Here is a 22,085-nt window from a genome sequence, read left to right as displayed (position 1 = left end):
CGTTTTGAACCCACCTGCTGGGGCTGGGACACGTTTCAGTGTGCTGGGTGGTGGCACGGCATGCGGGGCTCAGGGAGGGTGCGGGGGTGCTGTCGCCCCTTCCCTTTCCCCACTGCCGCTCCCCTCACGCCGCCCCCGTTCCCAGGGCAGCGCTCCCGGCCCCGCCGTGCCGCCCGCCGCGGTCCTCCCCGCCGCCCGGGGGCGCTGCCGCCGCGGCCGCGCCGCTCCGGCCGCCTTCCGCTTCCCGCGGCGCCAGTCCCGGTTCCGGCCGCCCGAGGATGGAGGCGCGCGTGGCGCAGTCCGCGGCGAGGCTGGCGCGGCAGGTGCGGGGCCGGGCGGGACGGGACGGGACGGGACAGCACAGCTGGGCACGGCACCGCACGGACCGGGACGGCCCCGACCGGGACAGCCGCGGGGCTCCGCGGCGCGCAGGTGGCGGGCGAGCCCCGGGAGCGCTCCCCGGGTACCGAAGCCCGCGCAGTGCCCGGAGCCCCCGGCGGGTCTGCCTGGGAAGGGAAGGCGGAGAGCGGGCAGCGCTGAAGCGTTTCCTGGGCTGCTCCCGTCTCTGCCGGGACTGAGGGCAGCGCTGCCCCGTCTCACACCCTGGGCGTGAGGGCGGGATCGCGGGAGCGTTCCGAAAAAGCTTCCAGAGCAGTGAGCGGAACCGGCCCCGCACGGCCTGGTGTCACCGCCCGATCCCGAGCTGTGGCGTGCTCTGGCCGGGCAGGGATCACCCGGCGGGGCCGCGGCGGCCCGGGAGCCCTGGGCAGCCAGGGAGGGATGCGCTGCCGGCGCGCTGGCCTCCTCGAACAGCTTTGCTGCGGCCACAAGCTGCTTAGGTTTGGGAAAAGACGGTGGCGATCCTTTGCCTTTTCAGTGACGATAATAATAAAAAATAGAACTGCCAGGTCTGTCCTAGTCAGTGACGGGTACTGACAGTAGAGTGCAGAGGCAGCTTTGACTCCTCCAGGGTCACTTCTCATACCTTGCCCATTGTCTCAGGAGCAGCCAGCTGAGAGCTTCTGGACTTTGGCCTTTGGGTTTTTGCCTGCCATACCTGTGTGCTCTTTAGCAACTTTTGGGTGCGTTTCCTGCAGGAAACACAGGCACTGAGATAATAAATCTGGCGCTTGAATCTCTGCACCTCCTTCTTGCCTTTGATTTTCCCTTTCTCCTTTGTTGCTGCTAGGAGAGGAAGGACATCTCAGGTATTCTGGCAAGGTGGCTCTCCCTTTGCTGTCACTGCTATTTCACCTGTAGTCCATAAGCAGATTCCAGGCACTGGAAGCAGAGCAGGAGTGTTCAGCTCCAACTCCAGGAGGCTGCAGGAGGCCATGCAGAATTCCTGAGCCTCACTCTGCCTGTCACTCCCAGGCACATGCTCCCTGTTTCCAGCTGCAGCATGCCCTGGAGCCTGTGGGAATCCAGCCTGCAGGAAAATAACCCAACAAAGAGTGTGTGCTCAGCTGGCTCAGCAGGGCTTGGCAGAGTAGGAGCAGAGATAAAACTGAGCAGGAGGCAAGGAGAGGAAGGAAGAGAGGTGTTCTGCTCCCTTTGCCATGCTCTCTCAGGCCATTTTCTCTCCTGTATGATTTTTCTCTTTTGATGGAGAAAAGTTCTGTCATATTAAAGCCCAGAGACAGAAGCCTGTGCAAGTTTCATGTTACCCACCTGCTCAAGCAGGGTTCTTGGAAGATAGTCTTATGTGCTAAGGGAGAATGTAAGGATGATTGTGGTCCTTTGAAAAAGCTGTAGTTTTTTTGTATTCACAGGTGAGGGGAAGATTTCTAGTACTCAGCTGAGCAAAGAGCCCTTGGAGATGTCAGCATGGCCTCATGTAATTCCCACAGCTCCTCATGAGGTGGTCATCAGGTATGACCCTTTACTGACAAGTTGTGCTAGACAGTACAGGTAGAATAAACCAGGAGGTGACACTTGTGACCTGAACAGCAGATTTTTCCTTCCTTTTCTCAGTCTCACATCTTTTCTATCAGAGGTGTATTGGCATTGTTTCCCTTCCTCACTTGGATGGTACCATGAGAGAGGAGTTGTTACAAGGCTTAGCTGTAGTTTTGTAGAGTAGTTTGTTTTTTAGGAAGAACATAGCATTCATAATAGCCTTTCAATAACATCTAGCAATCGTTGCTAGATTACCACAGGGTCCTGTGGTAACAGGCATTTCTGATGTAAATGTCTGAAGACCTTTTTTCCAGGCTAGCTCATCAACATGGTTATGGGTGTGGGGGTGACAGACTCATAGCATACCTCAGGGACCATCAAGTGGATGGATCATCAAGTCCACCTCCCCACTCCTCACAGGACTACCTGAAACTAAACCATATTGTTAAGAGCATATTCCAGATGCTTCTCAAACCCTAACAGGTTTGGTGCACATCCCAGAAGAGCCTGTTTCAGTGCACCAGCACCCTCCCAGTGAAGAACCTTTCTGGACCAGTCTGAACTTCCCCTGACACAGCTTCGTTTAATTTTCCTGTCACTGGTCACCAGAGAGAGGAGAGTGGTGAGTGGTGTTTCCAGAATATTGCCAGTCTGGAGATGAAAGCTGTTCTCAGCTGTGTGGCTGTCCCAGTCCAGCTGCTGGGATCTCAGCCCCATCAGTTCTGGAACCCAGTGTAAGCATTGCTGAGTTCAGGCTTTTCTGCTGGATCCTTTTGAATGAAAACTTCATTTCATCATTTGTATAAGCTGTTAATGAGCACAATAAAAGGGAGACTGAAATGGCAGCACTGGGGTAGGCAGATGGGCCACCATGGTGAAACTTTTTGCTCTCAGTTTACACTCGAGTAACAACATAAGGACTGCTGCTGGAAATTTCTGAAGATGAGGAGAGACAAATGTGACAGTCTGGGCTTGGTCACATCTGAAATGGGGCCATCCCAAATCCTTCCAGGCGCCAGGGCTGTGAATTTGCTGGTTTGATGCGGTCTTGGGAAAAAAGTAGATGAGCCTTGCTGAACTGTGGCAGTATTTTAGAGGTTTTATCTCCTGGCCAAATCCAAGTGATTACAGTCACCGTGTAAAAGAGCACTTTGGGCTAGATATCTGCCCAGAGGTCAGTGATTCCTGGGCACTGTGGTTCTGGCTTCTGACCATGCACATAGATAAACCTCTTTCCTTGTCCTCACTTGTAGTGTAACAGTATGGAAAGAAGCTCCAGTAGGTTACTGGTCATCTCACCTCCTGTGAGTGTTCCCTTGGGTGGCCAGAGGTGTTTGTGATTATGCAGGAAAATCCAGTTCTATTCCTCTTTGGTAAAGCTTGACAGTGGTACTGAAATATCCCAGTTATAGGTTGGGGGGAATCTTTTAATGCAAGGAGGAATACTTGTGAGCTGCTTGTTGTCTTGGACATGCAGGGATTTTAGTTTCAAAAGCAGAATGTGATTTTCTGGTTCTGGAGAATGTTTGCCTTCAATGCAGAACTCTCCTTGGGGTCTTGGAGACCTGTCCTGAAGCTGGTGACTTCACTAGAGGGAAGATAATTCTGTGTCCACACAGAATTACAGATTATATTGATTAGGGGTTGAAGATATCTTTGCACTTATGTTTAAAGCACATTCTAGGCTTGGGGGGATGAGTTATGTATGTCACTGCTCTGGTGTTTATAGCAATAATGGCACTGAAACTTACAGTGACACAGCTGTGAAAACACAGTGAAATCTCTTGTGCTATTGTAAATGAACCCTTTTTGATAAGGTTTGGTGGCCTACAATAATAGCCTGAGCTGCGTCCTACTGTGGAAGTGCTGGCAGAGGAGAGCCTGGATGAGGGAGCCAAGGGGGTGACAAGCCAGGGTGGGCAGTGCTCACTGCTCCCTCCATAGCAGCACCAAGCCCCTCAAACCTTCAGTAGCCTCCAGGATTCTGTGTCAGCCAGCTTTGTGGCTCAGGGCATGAAGCCTATTATGGGGAGGATAAGAGATGGACAACAGAGATGAAATTTCAGCTATTTGGTTTCTTTAGGGTGTGGGGTAAGAAAGATTCCTGCTCCTTGCAGCAGCTTTGAACCATTTTGCTGCTGACAAATTTATCTGAGTTGGGGCTTTGAAGTCTGGTGGGACACAGGGAAGTGTGTTTGGAACATAGAGGCCCTCCTAAAATTCCCAAGTGCTCCTGAATGCCTTGTGTTATTTTTAAGGGAGATGACATACATTTCCTTCCTGGACAGGGCAGGAAAGGTTGTGTGGCCAGGTGGAAGTGAGTGCACCCTCCAGAAATGCCTCTGTGGAGCAGCACACTACTTCTGGCATTCTTGTCTCTAGGTGGGGTTTGACCTTGCTGGGCTTGTGTAGTAGTCGTGGTTTTCTCCTCTGAAACTGTGGCCTGTGAGATGGTGAAACAGGCTAAAGGAGGCTTTAGAGAATTTTGAGTCAAAACATTTGATATCTTTGTTAAAAAAGCTGGAGAAAGTGCTTATTGGGGAACACCTCATTAGCATGTCCTGTTGTCTTTCTTGTACTTCTGTCTTGATATTAGTGAGACTATTTTCTCACTGCCTTTTTTAAAGAGTGTTTCAGAATCCTTGTTTTTCACACAAGTAGAAACAATCTTCAAATATTAATTGTTTGGAATTATTCAGCTTACATGTCACTGCTGTTACCTTTACAAGGCAAACTAGCACTGTGCCTGAGATCTTGCAGCTCCTGACCTCTAGTCCTCTCTCCAGGAATTACTGTGTGACAGCTCAATTTTCTTTTCAGGAAAACGAGATCAAGTTGTTAACTGCAGAAATTGAGCGTCTGAAGAACTTTGGGTGCTTGGGAGTCTCCCCGAGTTTGGAAGGGCTGCGAGACGAAAACGCAAAACTCAAGTACCGGTTAAACTTCCTTAAGAAGGTAAGGGAATAAAAAATCATTGCTGTACCTTGTGGTTTTTGTTGTCATTAGGACAAGCTAAATAAATGGTGTGAGTTTGTTACAGCTCTGATGTGTGACAGCATGCTTGCTCTGTATTCTGACACCTTAATTGGTGGCACATCAGATATTTCTTGGTTCCTTAAACAGAGACCTGATTTATGGAAGATGTCAGTAGGTCAGTGAGCCCACATGGTTATGTCTGGGGCAGTTTTCAACCAGGTGGCCCAGCTGAGGTTTGTCCCAGGCTCACCAGCACAGGTGTGAGAAGTAATGCAGCCCTGCAGGTCAGGGAAAGGTTTGTGCTGTGAGGTTCTGCAGGAAAATCACGTGATTTTTATGTTGTATACATTGCTCCTGTGCCTGGAGGTGTCAGCCAGATCTGTCAGCTGTGCTTTGCCAGGCAGCCAAGGAGAAAAGTGGGATGTAACAGCTCCTCAGATGTTGTGAATTTAGCCTTCTGGATTTTGGTTTTCTTTTTTAGAGCCTTCAAGAGGAAAGAAGTAAATCAACCAAAAGCATGATTAATATCAACAGCTGTCTCCAGGAGATCTTTGGAGCTGCCATTCAGGCTGCCTACCCAGACTTAGAAAACCCTCCCCTGGTGGTGACACCAAGTCAGCAGCCCAAATTTGGGGACTACCAGTGTAACAGTGCCATGGGCATATCACAGGTAAGTGATGTAAACAATCTCAACAAAGAAGCAAAAATGGGGATGTTTTCTGTTGGAAGCTGAGGGATAGACAGCACAGTGAGACTTGCAGTGTGGAACTTGTTCTGGGCTTGCTGCAAGCATCTGTGCTGAAAATTGAGTGAGTTTGAATGGCATTTTAAGGGAAGCATTGGCCTTTACAGAGCTGGCCTTTAAACCTCTGTTCAGGTGCCTGGTATGAGAGAGTTAATGTGTGCGACACAGAAAAACTGCTCGGTTCGTGGGATCTAAATCAAATCAGGATTTAAGTGCTGCATCGATTTACTAATGATGTGCAATTAACTACCAATTAGTGAGTTGTATGTTTGGAACTGAAAACAGCAAAACAATAAATCATGATTCTGGAGAATTGCAAAATGTTGAGAAACACCTGCATATCTCTAACTGCTCTTTAGTTACAGGAAAGTGTAATATCCCCACACATTTGTGTGCACATACCCCCTTCTCACAGGGCAGGTGACAAAGGGGCATCTCCAGTTTCCCCTCTTGGCTCACACCTCCCATTGCTGTGGGTGCTGTGGTTTCCTCCTGCTCACAGACACACATGGCAGAGCAAAGGGGCTCAGGTGCTGCCCTGTGTGCTCTGTTGGGTTTGGATCCCTGATCCCTATGTCTTAAATCCCAAACTGCTCTCTCTGAGCTCCAGCCAGAAGGCACTGGGCATTGTCAGGCCTGGGCATGCTCAGGACACCTTCTCAGAGCCCAGCCGGGTGTGGATTGCTGCTCAGGCACTGCCCTTCATACTCCTCTGGCTCAGTCCTTTGTTTAACATCTCTTATAAGTTCCCTCGGTACGGGGAGTTTGACCAAGGAGGACCCAAATAGAATCAGAGACACTTTAGCAGTTGCTCAGCCTGCTCAGTGGGCTGGGACTGTGCTGGAGTGAATCCAGGAGGTGTGGGAGAAAGAAGGTGTAGTGTGTTCTAGCTTAGGTGCTGAAGCGCCCTAACTTTCAGTGCATTGATGCCTGTGGGTGACTAAGTAGACACTTTGTAATTACAGATCTTTTATTTGGCAATCTAGACAGAAACAACTCCTTTTTTTACACCTCCTGTTGTCAACTCACTTTTTTTAACCCATTAGATTGGCAGTTTTGACACTGAACTTGCACTGCCACTCGTGGAACTCTGCTGTCCCAGGCTGTCCCCGTGCAATGAGCGTGACTGGGGCAGCAGGGGTACGATACGTGCCAGGCAGCAGGCTCTGGGCTGCAGTGCCAGGCAGAACTGCCCTCCCAGATCCTGTGTCCCCCCTCGGTCTCATTAGCATATTGTCACTGTGCTGCTGCCCTGGGTGACTGCACTGACAGGGATTCAGGGCGCTGCCACTTCTCTGACCGCCGCATTACCCCAATTAAGTCGCGGTTGGGATTCTCGAGCAGTCCAGGCTTCCCAGCACCGACGTGGTTCACATAACGCCGTGTCTGAACAATCCCCTTCCAGCCAGCGTTTCGAGTTCCAGGTTGTCAGCTGTGGTGGTGAACAAGGGTTCCTAGTGCTGGGCTTGGCTGTGGAGTTTGTTCCCTGGGCAGGCAGGCTGTGCACTGGGCTGGAGTTTGGCCGTGCTCACACAGGCAGTGTGTCAGCATGGCAGAGCCAGGGGATGAGAGCAGCAGGCTGGGGACTGTCAGTCTGTTTCAGGGGCTTGGCTGTGGTGCAGGTCTTCCCAGGGTGTCCCCTGGGCAGAGCTGGAACACGGGTCAGGGTCACTGGGACTGCCAGCAGAGTGGGAAGTGCCCTGACTGGGGCAGCACTGGTACGTGCCAGGCAGCAGCCTCTCCCTGCAGGCGCGCTGATGTGGAAAGGACCCTCACAAATGCCTATTGTTTTCCTGGGAGCTCATTAGCATATTAATGCTTGGGATTTCAGCCAGGAGCTCCAACAGGAGTGTGGTGACCATTTCTGGAATGGTTCACATAACACACCTGTAATCTGGTGTAATGTGCCCATAATATGGGTTTGCATTTATTTTTCCTGTAGTTTACACTTTGAATAACACTAAAGCTACTGAGGTTTGCTTTTCTTGCCCCTTTTAAGCCTTTACTATCTTGTAAGAATCCTGTGTATGACAGGTTAAACAGTGAGTGGACTTGTTTTCAGACACATCACAATAATACTGGAAAATCATGTGCTCAGAAACAAATACTTGTGGTAATTCTATACAAGTGTGAATGTAGTGTTTTGCAAGGGATGGGTTGGGCTAGCTTAGAGAATCCTCCTAAAGGATGTTTTTGTAAGATTTGCATAAAGCTATGTGAGAAGATGCTTTGAGAATGGACAGGGAAGTTGTGTAGTTGGACTAGGTGATCTTCAAAGGTCTGTTCCAACTCAAACCACTCTGTTACTATCATTGTATATAAACTTGTGTCCTGTTGAGTTCCTCACAGCGGGCCGCTCATGTCTCCAAGGGAAAAGGAGAGCTACTTTAACAGCATTTTTTCTGATGCTCTTAGAAGAAAATTGAGTAGTGCTGGGATTAGCTTTGTTTGCTTGGGTTGTTGGATTTTATTTATTTATTCACTTATTAATCTATTCACTTATTTATTTATTAAGCTCGAGACTAAGACAGGACTGAAGGCAGTTTGCTTTGGTTGTGTTTAATCATAAATAAACAGACCTGCTCTGAAACCACACTCAGCATCTGCTGGAGGCACAGTTCAGAGCTTCAAATGTGAATGCTGGCAGAGCTGAGGACACCCATGAGACTGATCAACAAGATTGTGAAGCACTGAAGGACTGTGCCAGCTATGTTGATTTTTAAAGGGTTTGTCCCTTTTACTAGCTTAGAAAAATACAAATTTGCCAAACCACTTAGCAGGTTTTGAAAAATAGTCTAGGAGAAAAATAGTCTAGGAGATGTTTCTTTTAGAATATATCTTTTTAAAATGTGTGTATCTTAAAGCATATAGGGACTGCTCTGAGCAGAAGGAGGTGAACATGTTGGGTCCAGTCAGGCTTGTGCTGTGGAGAACTGATCTAATCTGTAAAATTTGCTAGAGATGTTTCTCTTTGTGTGTATCTCTGTATTATGAAGCTGAAGGACCATGAGGGTGTTTCAGTGCTTCAGTATCTGTGCTCTCTGTTTTGCTCTCTGGAATGCTTCAGAGGACTGAATTATACTTGATCTTTCTTGTGTTCCAGATACTGCTCAAAACCAGGGAACAGAAGGTTAGCCCACGAGAAATCGCAGAGAAAATAGTAAAAAATATTCCTGCCAATGAATGCATTGAGAAGGTCGAAATTGCTGGTCCTGGTAAGATAGTTTCATTTTACACACTTTGTATATCTCAAAGCAAAAAAGGGCAGTTATATTTTGAGAGAGAAGCTGAGCTGAGTTCTACTGTTTTGTGCTTTAAAACTGCAGTTTCATGGTGAATTAGCTTCTTCTATCTTGGTGAGCTTTGTAGCATTCAGACTTGAGCAGCAGCAGAAAATCTACTTCTGTATTAGAATTGACAGGTATGATCATGAGCCCTTTAATTAGCAATTTTTCCACTGATCCTTAAGGGAGCAGCTTTTCCTCTTTCAATATTGGTGATGGGAATCAAGCCACAGTCATGAAATCACAGCAAAAATGGACAGCCCTTCTTGCTGTTGCTTGCATGGTGAGGAGACCTTGTCCTCTCAAAACTGAGAAGCTTGAGTAGCATTGAGGTTATTAATTGCTACATTTGTTTTGTCCCAGGGACCCAGGGAAAAATACAAGGGCTCCTATTCCTTAGGCCTTCAGCATAAACACAAAAATCCCATGGCACAGCCCTTTTAGGGCTAGGGCTTGTTCATTGGCTCTGTGAAGCAGGAGAAGTAAGACAGTGGCACACCATAAGCATAAATTATCCCAGATGAAACTATATGTTTTAGGATATTAATTTTTTAAAAAAAGATAAAGCAGGATTTGGTTTTGCATTCTGGAAACCAAATTATTTATTTTCTCAGCAAAAATTGTTTCTATAAATTGATTGTTGAGTGACAATGTACACAAAGGAGTTATGTCAATGGTGTAGCTTGCAGCATCTGACTCCTGCAGTAAGGGCTGTAGTGATGTGAACAGACTCTTCTAATCTGGGAACAGAAACTGTCTTCAAGTGACAACTTTGTTGTCCTGTGACTGAAAAATATTTTGTCAAGCTGACTTCATGTGCTCTTGTGCTTGATGCATGAAAACAGAAATCCAGGGGGGGAGGGAACAAAAAACGGTCTGAGGCACTTCTGCAGCCCCAGCACTCACTGCTGTTTTTTCCCTGCAAAGGTTTTATCAATGTCCACTTGAGAAAGGATTTTGTGTCGAAGCAGCTGAGCAGTTTATTGATCAATGGAGTTCAACCACCAGCTATTGGCAAAAGGAAAAAGGTACAGCAGTAAGCACACAGCCATCTTGGTAAAGGGAAGATGTTCTGGACTGCAGTATCTTTGAAATTCCCCCCTGAAGGGATGTGCTGAAGAGATGTCCATGTCAGCAGCTCAGCAGGCTGTTAGAGCAGAGCATGTGGGATGTGGTATAGGAACCAGGGGCCATGGGGTAGGTCACTTGTACTTGCTGTGGTCTCTGGTGGCTGAGGGACAGGGCTCCCTGGGGGTGGGGCATGCCCAGGTCAGTCTGGGAGTGATCCCTGACCCTCAGCTGGGCTGCAGCAACGCTCGCTCTGATGTTCCTGCTGAGGGTCCGCAGAGGTGATTCTTGTTCCCACTGCTCCCCCTAACAAAACCCAGCTCAAACACACGAGGTGTGGTAATGGCCTTTTATTCATGTGTTCCTTTGGATCTGTGCCCAAGGTGGTGGTGGATTTTTCCTCCCCCAACATTGCAAAGGAGATGCACGTTGGCCACCTGCGCTCTACCATCATCGGGGAGAGCATGTGCCGGCTCTTCGAGTTCGTGGGTTATGATGTTCTGAGGTGAGGCTCAGTGGCTGGGTGTGGTGGGCTTGCTGGGCTGTTTGTACAGTCCCTGTCTCTCTGTTCTGCTCTGTATTGGTCTTCGTTTATAAGCACATAGCAAATAACCCTTTATGGGTAGTAGATACTAAGCTGAACAAATGTAGCAAGGCTAGGAATCAAGGTGGGCAGCAGCTTCAGTGCAGTGAAATTGGGGAGCTTGCCTGGGCTTGGTTTCTGGTATTATGTGTGTTTCTTTTAGAATATATCTTTTTAAAATGTGTGTATCTTAAAGCATATGTTTCAGAGATGATTATTATTGTCCTCTTCAATTGCTCCAAGGTTGAACCATTTAGGAGATTGGGGCACCCAGTTTGGAATGCTCATTGCTCACCTCCAGGACAAATTTCCAGATTACTTAAGTGTCTCTCCTCCCATTGGGGATCTCCAAGCTTTTTACAAGGTATGCGTAGCAAAGCAGATTGAGAAGCTTTACAAATTGCAGCGTGGTTTTGGAGAAATGAAAGAATTAAGTCACTGTTAATAGATTATTGTGATAACCAGCCACGGGGTGATGAATTGTGATATCTGGTATTGAACTGTCTGTATGGGGCATAATCAAAGGCCTTTGTAAGCACACAGCCTTTCTGTCTTGAGATAAGCATACTTGGAGGGCCTTTTAGGAGTGGTGGTCTGTTTCAGGGGAGAAAGCAGTGCTTTTCCATGTGTTTCCCTGCAGGAATCCAAGCAGAGGTTTGACACAGAGGAGGAATTTAAGAAGCGAGCTTACCAATGTGTGGTGCTGCTGCAGAGCAAAAACCCTGACTTCATTAAAGCCTGGAATCTCATCTGTGACGTGTCACGCAGAGGTGACTGCCACATCTGGAATCATGTCTCAGCTGTAGAACATGTGTGGCTTTCCTCACTTTATGTCTGAGCACACCCTTCTGTTTTCCCTTGAAAATCACTGCCACACTGCTAAGAGAAGCTGAAAGCAAAAAGACAGTACAACCAAAGTACTGGGCTGTCTTAAGTGGAGACTTTCAGCTAAGTCTTTTGTCTCCCGAGTCCTAGTCTGATGCCTTGACCAAGAAATGGATAATGCTTTTTTGACCCCTGCTGTACCCACTGTTAAACATGCCACTGGTTCCCACTGTGTGCCTTTAATGTAAGTGTTATGTTCTGTTTCCCTCAAGAATTCCAGAAAATCTACAACTGTTTGGACATCACACTCATAGAGAGAGGGGAATCCTTCTACCATGAGATGATGAAAGACATTGTGAAAGAATTTGAAGATAAAGGTGAGGCTATTGGTGTCGGGTCAGAAGTTCTGTAGCTGTGAGGATGAGCATGGTAGCCTCAATCCTGCTCAGCAGGGCTTAGGGCTGATGCTTTTCAAGTTGCATCTTCCCCACGTTTGCTTTTTTTCTCAGCCACGTTTCCTAATAGGGTATTTTTTGGCTTTTCCTCATTCCAGAAAGCCTGAATCTTTCTTGCTGACATCAAAAGCAGTTTGTCTGTGACATTTGTAGGCAGTAGCACAGGATACTACTGGAATTTATTGTATTCTGAGTAAACAGTCAAGAAGTAATGTATGACAGACTTCCCAGTCTTAGTGTTGTGACTGTATGGGAACTTGGAGAAATCTCTGTGAAGACAGTGGGATTTTTGGATCATGTTGACTTTGAAACTGGCAAGAAGCCAAATGTAGCATAAAAAGTCTCTGGTTTTATGTATTCCTGTCTGGATTTTGCAGTTCCTGAGTCTCACCATCTGAAGTTTTCTGACAGTCTCACCTCAGAAAGACTCTGTGCAGAGTCCTCATCATGCCACTGTATAGTTTGTGTTGCCTTTAATGCCATATTTTGTGATGGGTTTGTGGCTGTACAGGAAGATCTGGATGCAAGTGATGGGAGTTTTTAAATTAGGTCTTTCCTGGTAAGGCCACATTTGTGCAGATCTGCTTAGTTCTGGAAGTGCTGTACAGAATGGGACTTGTCTTGACAAGGGAGTTCTCATGTAGGCCTTTTCATATTTTTTATTATGTGAGTGTGTGGCCTTTTCTTTCTGGTAGCAGCAGGGAAGGGAGGTGTTGCTGCTTGCCCAGAACCTCCCTGGTGTGATTCAGCACAGAATGTTTTTCATTGCTTTGTCAGGATTTGTCCAGGTTGATGATGGCCGGAAGGTCGTGTTCGTCCCGGGTTTCCCTGTCCCGCTGACAATCATGAAATCGGACGGAGGTTACACGTATGACACCTCAGACCTGGCTGCTCTGAAGCACAGGCTGTGTGAAGAGAAGGGGGACATCCTCATCTACGTCGTTGATAGTGGCCAGGTGAGTTCAGCACCCTCTGTTGGTGCTGGTCAGCACAAAGTGTGTGAAGTGATGGATGCAACACAGGTAGAACACCACAGGGTCTTTAGTGTGATTGGTATATTTACTCCTTATCTGAGCAGTGATGGGAATTTGCTAGTTGCTGCTTCTGTAGAGCTGGAAAACTCTTGGAAAGGATGAACTTCTCCAAGGAGAATTTGTCTGTGGAACTGGAAACACTTTAAGTCTTACTGTGAGAGCATCATTGTGACTAGGATAAAGCTATGAAGAAACTGCACCTGGAGGAGTGGATTGACAACCAGTTGTTGGTATTTTATTTTCTTGCAGTCTGTGCATCTCCAAACAGTGTTTGCAGCTGGACAGATGATTGGCTGGTATGATCCCAAAGTCACCAGAGTGGCCCATGCTGCCTTTGGAGTGGTGCTGGGAGAAGACAAGTAAGTGTCTGGGTGTACTTTTTCCTCTATCTGTACCTTGGAGAGAAAGTTTGGATGAATGCAGGAGATTTGCCCTCATTCATTGACAAGTATGTATATGGCACACCAAGAAAACCCCAAAAGAAAGCACTGGTTCCTGTGCTGTTACCTGTAACTGTGTCATTGTGTTCTGTGTCATTGTCCTTGATCCACACAGTCACTTCTGCTGTGGTCACATTCCCTCTCAAGCTTGGCTCCTGCTGCCTGGCATTTGGCAAGGGGCACTTGGATTGGCTGGTGGAAGCTCATGGGAGATGGCAGTGGTAAAGGCCATGATTTTCTTTACTTTCTACCTCCTTCATGGTAGATGAAACAAAAGTTGGGAAAAGTCTGGTACTGGTATTGTGTGCGGCTTAATGTCTGGAACTGGACCGTTCTGACTGTTGAATCCTTCCTGGCCATTCCTGCTGACCCTGCTGTGGGTGCTCTCTTAGTGTTGGAGCTGTCCATGTGATGGCAATTCCTTCAATACAAAAGGATTTGCCATGTGCTTTTTTTCCTAAGCTTGCTGGGCACTAGGCAGAGGGTGGAAGTGCTTTGCCTCTTATGCAGGTGGTCATTTTGGCTGTGTGTTTTCAGGAAGAAGTTCAAAACTCGTTCAGGGGACACAGTGCGTCTCATAGACCTGCTGGAGGAAGGGCTGAAACGAGCCATGGACAAGCTGAAAGACAAGGAACGGGACAAGGTAGTTGTGACAAATTGCTTGTCTTTCCTGAGAACTTCCCAGATGTGTTCACAGACTTAGGGACTCTGCATTGCTTAATGAGATTTCTGTCTGGTTTGCTGCCTGCAGAGAACTGGATTGTGTGGACATGGAATGTGATAGAAGGACCAAACTCTGTCCAAGCACAGTGTGAGGCAGTGGAACTGGGAAGGGTAGCGTAGGGTGAAAGCGAAAAGTCCCTTTTTAAACGGGAACACGAGGAAGCAAGGAAAAAAAAACACTTAGAAAATCTCTAAAGGGCTCACAGGAGTCAGGCACAAAGTGCTCTGCCCTGCTGCCACTGTTCCAGCAGAGAGGGGTTTGTACGTGTTTGGATTGACCAGAATGCTCCGTAAGGGTAGGAGGACCAACGTGTGTTCTGTGTACATGTAAGGAGCAGGAGCAGAGCACATCACACCTGGCAGGTTGTGGGGCACAGAGGTCCTGTGGACTGTCAGAAGAGGGAGTCAGCCCTAACCTGGGCAGGGCTGTGGTGCCAGTGGATTGCAGCAGAAGTGAGGGGTGGCTGTGGGGTTGTCTGGTGCCCTCAAGCAGAGGTGTGTGTGAGCTGAGTACCAGGTGGGTAAATCCCCTCAGCAGCCTGGGCTCTCCTCCTGAGCCCTGCTGAGAGGCCAGGGCTGTCATTTTGCTTCATTCTTCCTCTTGACTGTTGCCTGTTTGGGACTTGCACCAGGTCCTGACGCCAGAAGAGCTGAAAGCTGCCCAGACGTCGGTGGCTTTTGGATGCATTAAATACGCAGATCTGTCCCACAACAGACTCAATGATTACGTGTTCTCCTTTGACAAGATGCTGGATGACCGAGGGAACACAGCTGCCTATCTGCTCTATGCCTTCACACGGATCAGGTGCGTGGGGTGCTGGCAGCTGCAGGAGTTGGTGCTGGTGCTCTCTGCATCTGTCACAAAGGGATGTGTGGGCAAAGGGGTGACAGTCACATCAATGCTGTTGGGGGTGTTTGCTAAGAGAAACCAGCTACACCGGTATGCACCACAGACAAGATTTTATTTGTCACTGCACACTATGTGTCCAGTGCCACGTGAAACAGCTCCTCTGTGTGACATACAGCCCAGGGAGGGAACTGTGGGAGTTCCTGATAAGCAGAGGATTTAAGTGGTTGGAAAAGGATGCATCTGTGTTCCAGCAGCTGCTCAGCTCAGGTATTGCCACACCCCAGTTTTTCTGGCACACTGAGCCCTGGTTTGCTTGGAAGTATCAGCTGTCATTGCTGATGCAGGTGCCTAGAGCCCATCCCTCCCTGATCCTCTGCAGTGCCCTCCTGGATCGAGGGCTGACTGTCCTCTTTGGCCTGGTCACCCAGGACTGGGCAAGGGGGGCCATCAGCCCTGAGCCAGGCCAGGCAGGTGACCAGGCCAGCCCTGGGCAGGCTGGGCAGTGGGACCCTCACAAGCAGACTCTGGTTTGGACCATTCCAGGGCAATTGCTCGCCTGGCCAATATCGATGAGCAGATGCTGCAGAAGGCAGCCAGGGAGGAGGTGCTTGTCCTTGACCATGAAAAGGAGTGGAAATTGGGCAAGTGCATCCTGAGGTTTCCTGAGATCCTGCAGAAGATCCTGGAGGACTTGTTATTGCACACACTCTGTGACTACCTGTATGAGCTGGCCACCACCTTCACCGAGTTCTACGACAGCTGCTACTGCGTTGAGAAGGACAGGCAGACTGGTGAGTGTTGGCCATGGGGTGCTGTGTGTGCCTGTGGCACATCCTGTGGTTACATCCGTCTCCAGGGTGTTACCCTGTGTTGGAAAGGCTGTTGTCACACTCCTGTGTCCATGTGGGAGGATTGACAGAGACTGGCAGAGCCTGTGTTATGACTGAGCAGGAAGGTTGGGAGCAGCCAGGAAGCAGGAGGGGTGGTCAGTCTGCCCGGCTTGGGGAGAGCAGGAAGGATTCCATGTGGCAGTCCAGAGCCTGGTTTTGGGTGGAGGGGCTTCCCCTGCAGAAGCTACTGTTCTGAGCAGCTACTCCAGCTCCTCTGTCTGTGTTTTCCAGGCCAGATAGTGAAGGTGAACATGTGGAGGCTGCTGCTGTGCGAAGCCACTGCCACCGTCATGGCCAAAGGATTCGACATCCTGGGAATTAAGCCTGTGCAGAGGATGTAGCAGTTCCCTGTGGAATGACAATAAAGGGACTAAACAACTGGAGTTGTCTGTCTGTTGAGTGGGATGGTGGTAAGAGAAAAAAAAAAGCAAAGGGGGGAAGAAAAAGGAGAGAAAAGGAGTGTGGCTTCAGCAGCTGCAGATACAGAGGCAGACAAGTGGCTGTGAGCACAGCTCAGAGCAATTCTCAGTGCAGGAGCCAAAGCCCATGAATTCAGAACACCCAAAGGTACGTCCAGGAAACCCTCCACCCACCCACACTCCCAGAGCCAACAATACTCTGATCCATACTCCCTCCATCTACTTTACCTTAGGTGCCAAGTATGAGCAGGTCACCCAGCCTTTGATGTCATCTGTGATGGCGCGGGGAGGCAGGCAGCAGCTTTACCTGGAGGAGCAGGAAGCCCAGGGGAGGAGCAGATCAGTTAAACTACATTCCCTCTGAAGAAAACACAAGGGAAATGCCTTTCCCCTCAGCAGCAATGTTTTGAATCCCTACAGAGTTGCAAACCTCTTTGTGCAGTGCATACCATTCATGGGCAACTACAAGGAGCCACAGCTTGTGCCTTTGCCTTGGGCTTTGCTGGAGGCTCTGGTGTAAGCCTCCTAAGAAAACTTCCAGAGTCCTAAAGCAGCACAAAAATGCTGCTGTGGTACCACATATATATAGATAGATAGATAGATAGATAGATAGATAGATAGATAGATAGATATAGATAAGAGATTGGTATCAGATTCTTGAATGCCCAGAGTGCTGGGGAGGGCTTGGCTCTCACTGCTGGTCAGTGTCCAGCACCTCCTGTGGTGGGCAGCAGCTGGCACTTCAGCAAGTGCAGACCTGTGCAAACGCACTCTCCCGGTGGCTGAGCACTGCCCACAAACCCAGCAGGCCTGGCGCTGGTGCCACAGTGACAGCAGGGCGACAGCCACGTCATGGCACCAGCTGCCCAGGCCGTGTGCTGTGCTCCCTGTCACCCACCTGCACCCACACCCGTGCCATGAAGCTCTCCCTGCTCCTGGGGCTGGGGCAGAGCCTCTCCAGCCAGGCCCCCTCCCGCCCTACCTGGGCCCACGCCGGGCAGGCTGGGCTGGCAGTGGTGACGAGCCGAGTCCTGCTCGCGGGGGCCACGCACGCTCAGCTTCAGTGGCAGAAGCAGCGTCGGCCGCAGTCCAGTGGTGGCCACAGTGACCAGTCCAGGTCTGGGTCCAGAGCAGCAGACCCGGCTGTTCCTCCAGGCACGGGCATGGCAGGGGCTGCCACACTGAGCCGTGGCCTCCAGCAGAAGGGGGACAGCCCTCTCCAGGCAATCCCTGAGTCTCAGCACCCAGTGCCTACCCTGGCAGGGAGGGGGTCACGCCAGCAGGACCCCAGCACCCCAGGGTGAGGGGCTGCCCCACAGCTCAGGGCTGGAGTCAGCAGTGATCATAGCAGGGGTGTGTGGAGCGTCCGTGGGTGCAAGGGTAGCTCAAAGTTCCCATGGGGCTATTCCATGGGGCCATGCAGCCAGGAACAGGGCCAGCTCCGTGCTGCCAGGGCTGACCAGAGGGTACAGGGCAGGCAGTGGTGTCAGGGCACCCCAAGAGGCCTCAGGGCTGGGCAGAGGGGTTCAGGCCACTGCTGGGGAAACAGGGGCCCATGGTTGGGCTGGGGGTGGAGGGGGGCACTTAGGAGCCCTGTCTGGGCTGGAGACTGATGCCATGCAGGGATCAGACCCCTGGGAAGCTCAGCTGTCTTGGGGTGGGGTGTCACTCAGAAGCCAGGCACAGGTTGAGGAATCAGTGCTGGGGGAGCCCTGGGGCAGGGCCATGTGTCAGTGCAGGGGAGCCATGGGGCAGTGTCCCCTGCCCAGACGAGCAGCTGGAGCAGAGGATTAGAAGGTCTGAGCTGAATGTGGACAGCACCCCTGAGGGAAAGGGACCAGGGGTCAAGTGGAACAACAGGGCTGGCAGGGCAGCTGCCCTGTCCCACACTGCTGGAGCTGAGCCAGAGGTGGCAGCCAGGGTCAGCCAAGAGTAAAGATCATCAGACACGTCCACGGCGATGAGGTCCGAGGTGGAGCCAGGAAGGTGAGTCAGCAAGGGAGGTCAGGATCAGGTCCAGGGGCAGCAACCAGGGATAGCCACAGTCTAAGGCTCACTAGGCAAGTCCATAATGACGGGCAAAGGCCGCGGTCAAGCTGGGAAGTCAGTCTGCGGGTCAAGGTCCAGGTTCAGATTACTGGGGTCAGGCACAGGCATGGCTGTTGCTCTGGCCAGGCCCCAGCAACAAAATTTCAACCCACTCTCCAGCAGGGACGGCCAGGGCCTCCCTGCCAGGGCACATGGCAGCCACTGCCCCACAGGTGCTCTCTAAGCTGTCCCAAGCCCATGGAGTGAAGCCCATCACGTTGGGGATGAAGGGGGGAATGGAATGCTCATTTTGTCCTGCATCAGCAGGATTCCCATCTATCACAGGCACAGAGCAGCAGCTGGGCTGGCAGGGACATTGCCCAGCTGCTGCTCCAAGCCAGCCACCTCCCCAGGATGCCCAGAGCTTTTATTTGGTGATAGTGAGTGACGTACCTGGAAGAGCCTGTTGCACTCCGTTATCATGTGGGCCAAGCCCTGCGTTGCTGCCAGGTTCTCGTTCAGCTCCCTCTGGTCTGGCTTCCCCAAGCTGCACTTCCTCTGACTGGATCTAGGAGAGGGGAAGGTGAGAGGAAGGCTGAGGGAGCAAGGTGCTGGGAGCCACACAAAACACTCTGCAGTGAAGGACCTGCACATGCCATGTAGGGCTCATGCAATGTGACCACTGAAGGTCAGTTCCCTCCCAGCATGTCCCAAAGGTGTCCAGGGCACTACTGACCAGTAGTAATGCACACTCAAGAAAGGCAACTCAAGGAATTTATTCCCCAAACACATCATCACACACTTGGCCAAGAACAACAATGACCCCAAGCTTATTTGTGTATAATCTTCAATATCAAGCTCCTTTGATACCTGCAAAGCCCAGGAAGAACCTTTTAAATCCTTTGGCCTAAACCACACCCAACACATTTCAAAAACAGTCCCCTCTTTTAATTCATGCTAGTGGTATTACATCATTAGTCTTGGCTTCTGAAACTTTTATCTATGTACATTCCTGCCAAATGGCTTGAAAATTGGGTAGAAGATAACAGTCCTCAGTGCTGCTCCTCAGAGTCAGACCTGTCAGCTTGAGCCCTTTGAAGTGGGAACCCTGCACCAAGGCATTAATGCACAGTTACAGCAGAGCTAAAGCTTCAAAGCATCCTGGCTTCTGAACACTGACAACAAAGAGAAAACTCCATTGCTATCTTTGGTCCTAACATTTCAGAGCAGCGCTGATGTAAAGCAAAGAGGAACAAGTCCCAGAGTGTAGCTCCTAGGAGCTCAAACAGCACAGCAATCCAGCAGGACCTGCTGCCACCAGTCCATCGCATCCCCAGGTGCCCCCACAGTGGCCCCGTGGCTCCCTTGCCGTGTGCCAGCTCAGCACAGGCATGCCTGAGGCATTTTCTGATGTTTTGTGACATTCAAAAGAAAATCCTCAGTGTTTTCTTTCCCTACCCCTGTGCTATCCAGAGCCTGAAAGATGCCAACAGCACATCTGACAGCCTCTGCTTTGGGACTAGTCCTCCCCTGTAGATCCCCAAGTGAGGTGCTCAGCTCGCTACGCTGTCAGGAGCACCATGCTTGCTGCACATTCAGCTGTGCTCTCCTGCCCTGATCTGTCTGTCCACAGCCCAGGAGCATGAGCAGAGCAAACAGCCCTGCCTCAGGAGGCCAGATAAGGCATGAATGCTCTCAGAGATTATTTGTCTACTTTGGCCCAAGGGCACCTTCCTCACTGCACGTACAAACAGGGGATGTTATGCAACCCAGATACTTTTACTTATTAAGATAAATTTACAGAATCCCCATGGCTTGATTTGGCAGGAACAATCCCCTTATCACCCAGCAGAACCAGTGCCAGTAGCTGCCTCAATCTGCCAGGTATCTGCAGGGCCTCAGGTGGCCAGTGCAGGAGCGCATTTCCAATGGCCAGTGCCACTTTAATGCTAGCAGTGGGGCCACATGCTGGGCTCCTGGGCAACCAGGGGAGTGCAGCAGTGGTGAGGGACACACACAGAGTGGTCAGGAGCACTGCAATGGGGCCTTACCACAGCCCTCTGCACTGCAGGCAGCTCCTGCTGCACCTGAGCAACCAGATTTAAGGCAAACCCCAAGGCACACACAGTCTATTTCCCCCTCAAAATCACACACTGACCCTAGGCCAGCTACAGAAAGCATTGCTCCAGCAAGAGCACTGTGGACAGCAGCACAGCCAGCATCAAGGTGCCAATACCTGGTGGAGGAGGAGGAACTGTCCCGCCTCAGGGTGTTGAGGTGAAATAAAGAAGGCGCTAGACAGACAGCGATGTTGGTTGGGGTCATCTGGTTTTCCTCAACAAAAGCCACCACATCTCGCAGGAAGAACAGGAGGATTTTCAAAGCTTCTCGGTTTTCCTTTGGGAGAAGGAGAATAGCAGCCTGGACAGCCTGAAACTGCTCATCCTTTGGCACGTCTGAAAACATAAACCGTGACAAAAACCACACGTGACTTGCAGAAGGAGCATCCATCAGCAGGGTCCCAGGCAGGGCACTGAGCTTGTAGGTTCATCCATTTCCTTGTCCCAGGCTCACAGCAGACAAGGAAAGGCCATTATCCCATCAAACATGAACCATTTCTCTACTGTCTATAAGTGCATGTTCACACCGAGGGATGCTGCTGCCTGACTTGCAATTTATCTTGAACGCCATGCTAATGAACATACCCTGAACTGAGCTACAATCCAAATAAGGACCTGTCTCCCCATAAAATATTACTCTGCAGTGATACTTTGGAGCTGTTCTACTGTCTTTTCCTTTCAGCTTTAAGTGTGAAGAGAACAGATGCTCTCAGATAACTCAATTCAGACACCAGTGTTTTGCCAACAGATTTTAATTCACACTAACCCCCACTGAGACTGTCTGGCCAAACAGCTCTGGCAGGAAGGTGGGTCTGATTCATCCTGCCACGCATTCCCAGCACAAGGATTTCTCCAATTAATACCACTGCAAAGGGTAGAAGATCACTTCTCCCTCCGTTCAGGTAGAAGCACATACACAGAACACACAAAACACACTCCTTGGTGAAAGCAGCACAATTCTTATCTCTAAAAGAGTAATTGAATCTGTGCACTTGCTCCAGAAGATGGGTGAGTGGGGTGAATAGAATTTGGGCATTTGCTGTTTCTCTCCCAAAACAAGAGACAGGAGGTAGACAGTGGCCAGATTACAATAACTGGAGAAAAACAGTTAAACATCCCTTTGGACATGGGAATTGTAGACGTCCTTACAAAGGAGGATTTCTGAATGCAAGAAAAAAACTTCAAACAAATAAATTGTTTTCAGATGAAATTTTAAAACCCTGGCAGGTGATGAAATAAAACCCATCAGAACTTTCATGAACCTACACTGTACACAGAAGAGCAGCTGCTCATTGACTTAGGTCAATAAAAGCCACATGGGTTAGACTGCAAAACCAGTCCTCTCAGAAAGCTTAAAATTTGTCTTTCAAAACCTTTTCTCAAAAGCAGAAGAAACTTGTCTGTCCCAACAATATTATTAGCTCTACTTCAAGCTCCTTCCCCAGTCCATCTGCTTTTTGAAAGTGAATTCCTTGAGGGCAAAGTACTGGGAATAGAACCTGTTTAAACTGTATTAAATGCAATATTTCAGCTTTGTGTTTCCTTGGTTTTTGGGTTGAGTCTCAAGGACAGTAACAGTGTGAGCACAGGCAGAAAGCTGCTGGCATTTCCCAGCTGTTTCACAGCAGCTGTTCTTGGGCACTTCAATAAAGAAATATATCAATATGTCAGGTCTTCTCACTCAAGGAGCTATGCCATGCCATGCACAAGGGGACCAGGTTATTTCTTAAATTTGCATAAGGAAAT

General features: G+C 49.6%; 2 protein-coding genes across 4 annotated transcripts in view; one reads left to right on the top strand and one right to left on the bottom strand.

Annotated features, from left to right (window-relative positions):
- The first annotated feature begins 253 nt into the window (after positions 1-253).
- On the top strand, positions 254-16,151 carry RARS1 (arginyl-tRNA synthetase 1). 3 transcript variants are annotated; one of them, XM_053956336.1, is made up of 16 exons: positions 265-323; positions 1,773-1,872; positions 4,720-4,854; positions 5,357-5,545; positions 8,724-8,835; positions 9,832-9,932; positions 10,356-10,477; positions 10,799-10,919; positions 11,196-11,325; positions 11,653-11,757; positions 12,613-12,791; positions 13,119-13,228; positions 13,847-13,952; positions 14,665-14,837; positions 15,426-15,673; positions 16,004-16,151. In XM_053956336.1, exons 4-16 carry the CDS (start codon positions 5,393-5,395, stop codon positions 16,111-16,113), a joined length of 1,770 nt encoding a protein of 589 aa, XP_053812311.1. In that variant the 5' UTR covers positions 265-323; positions 1,773-1,872; positions 4,720-4,854; positions 5,357-5,392; the 3' UTR covers positions 16,114-16,151. The 3 variants fall into 3 exon arrangements, with proteins under 3 accessions (XP_053812309.1, XP_053812311.1, XP_053812310.1); XM_053956334.1 differs by lacking the exon at positions 1,773-1,872 and having other exon boundaries at positions 254-323; XM_053956335.1 differs by lacking the exon at positions 265-323 and having other exon boundaries at positions 756-1,872.
- The window catches only part of LOC128795522 (rho GTPase-activating protein 7-like), a 45,771-nt gene continuing 39,718 nt past the window's right edge, over positions 16,033-22,085 (bottom strand). Inside the window, exons 9-12 of the mRNA XM_053956332.1 lie at positions 20,456-20,675; positions 18,673-18,787; positions 16,420-16,498; positions 16,033-16,120 (exon numbers count right to left, since the gene is read on the bottom strand). Of these exons, the coding sequence (XP_053812307.1) occupies positions 16,460-16,498; positions 18,673-18,787; positions 20,456-20,675 (374 nt within the window). The 3' untranslated portion in view covers positions 16,033-16,120; positions 16,420-16,459. The remainder of the gene's footprint in view (positions 16,121-16,419; positions 16,499-18,672; positions 18,788-20,455; positions 20,676-22,085) is intronic.

Source organism: Vidua chalybeata, chromosome 15 (genome assembly GCF_026979565.1).
Source record: "Vidua chalybeata isolate OUT-0048 chromosome 15, bVidCha1 merged haplotype, whole genome shotgun sequence".
Classification (NCBI taxonomy): domain Eukaryota; kingdom Metazoa; phylum Chordata; class Aves; order Passeriformes; family Viduidae; genus Vidua; species Vidua chalybeata.
The sequence above is the reverse complement of the archived record's forward strand: the minus strand, read 5'-3'. Positions and strand labels throughout refer to the sequence as shown.

What these genes read in the sequence shown, in the direction of transcription:
- RARS1 (XM_053956334.1), top strand. Translation starts at nt 279, where the DNA reads ATGGAGGCGCGCGTGGCGCAGTCCGCGGCGAGGCTGGCGCGGCAG. An exon ending in GGTTAAACTTCCTTAAGAAG is followed by an intron (nt 4,855 to 5,356) that starts GTAAGGGAATAA and finishes TTTCTTTTTTAG; the next exon opens with AGCCTTCAAGAGGAAAGAAG. An exon ending in GGTCGAAATTGCTGGTCCTG is followed by an intron (nt 8,836 to 9,831) that starts GTAAGATAGTTT and finishes TTCCCTGCAAAG; the next exon opens with GTTTTATCAATGTCCACTTG.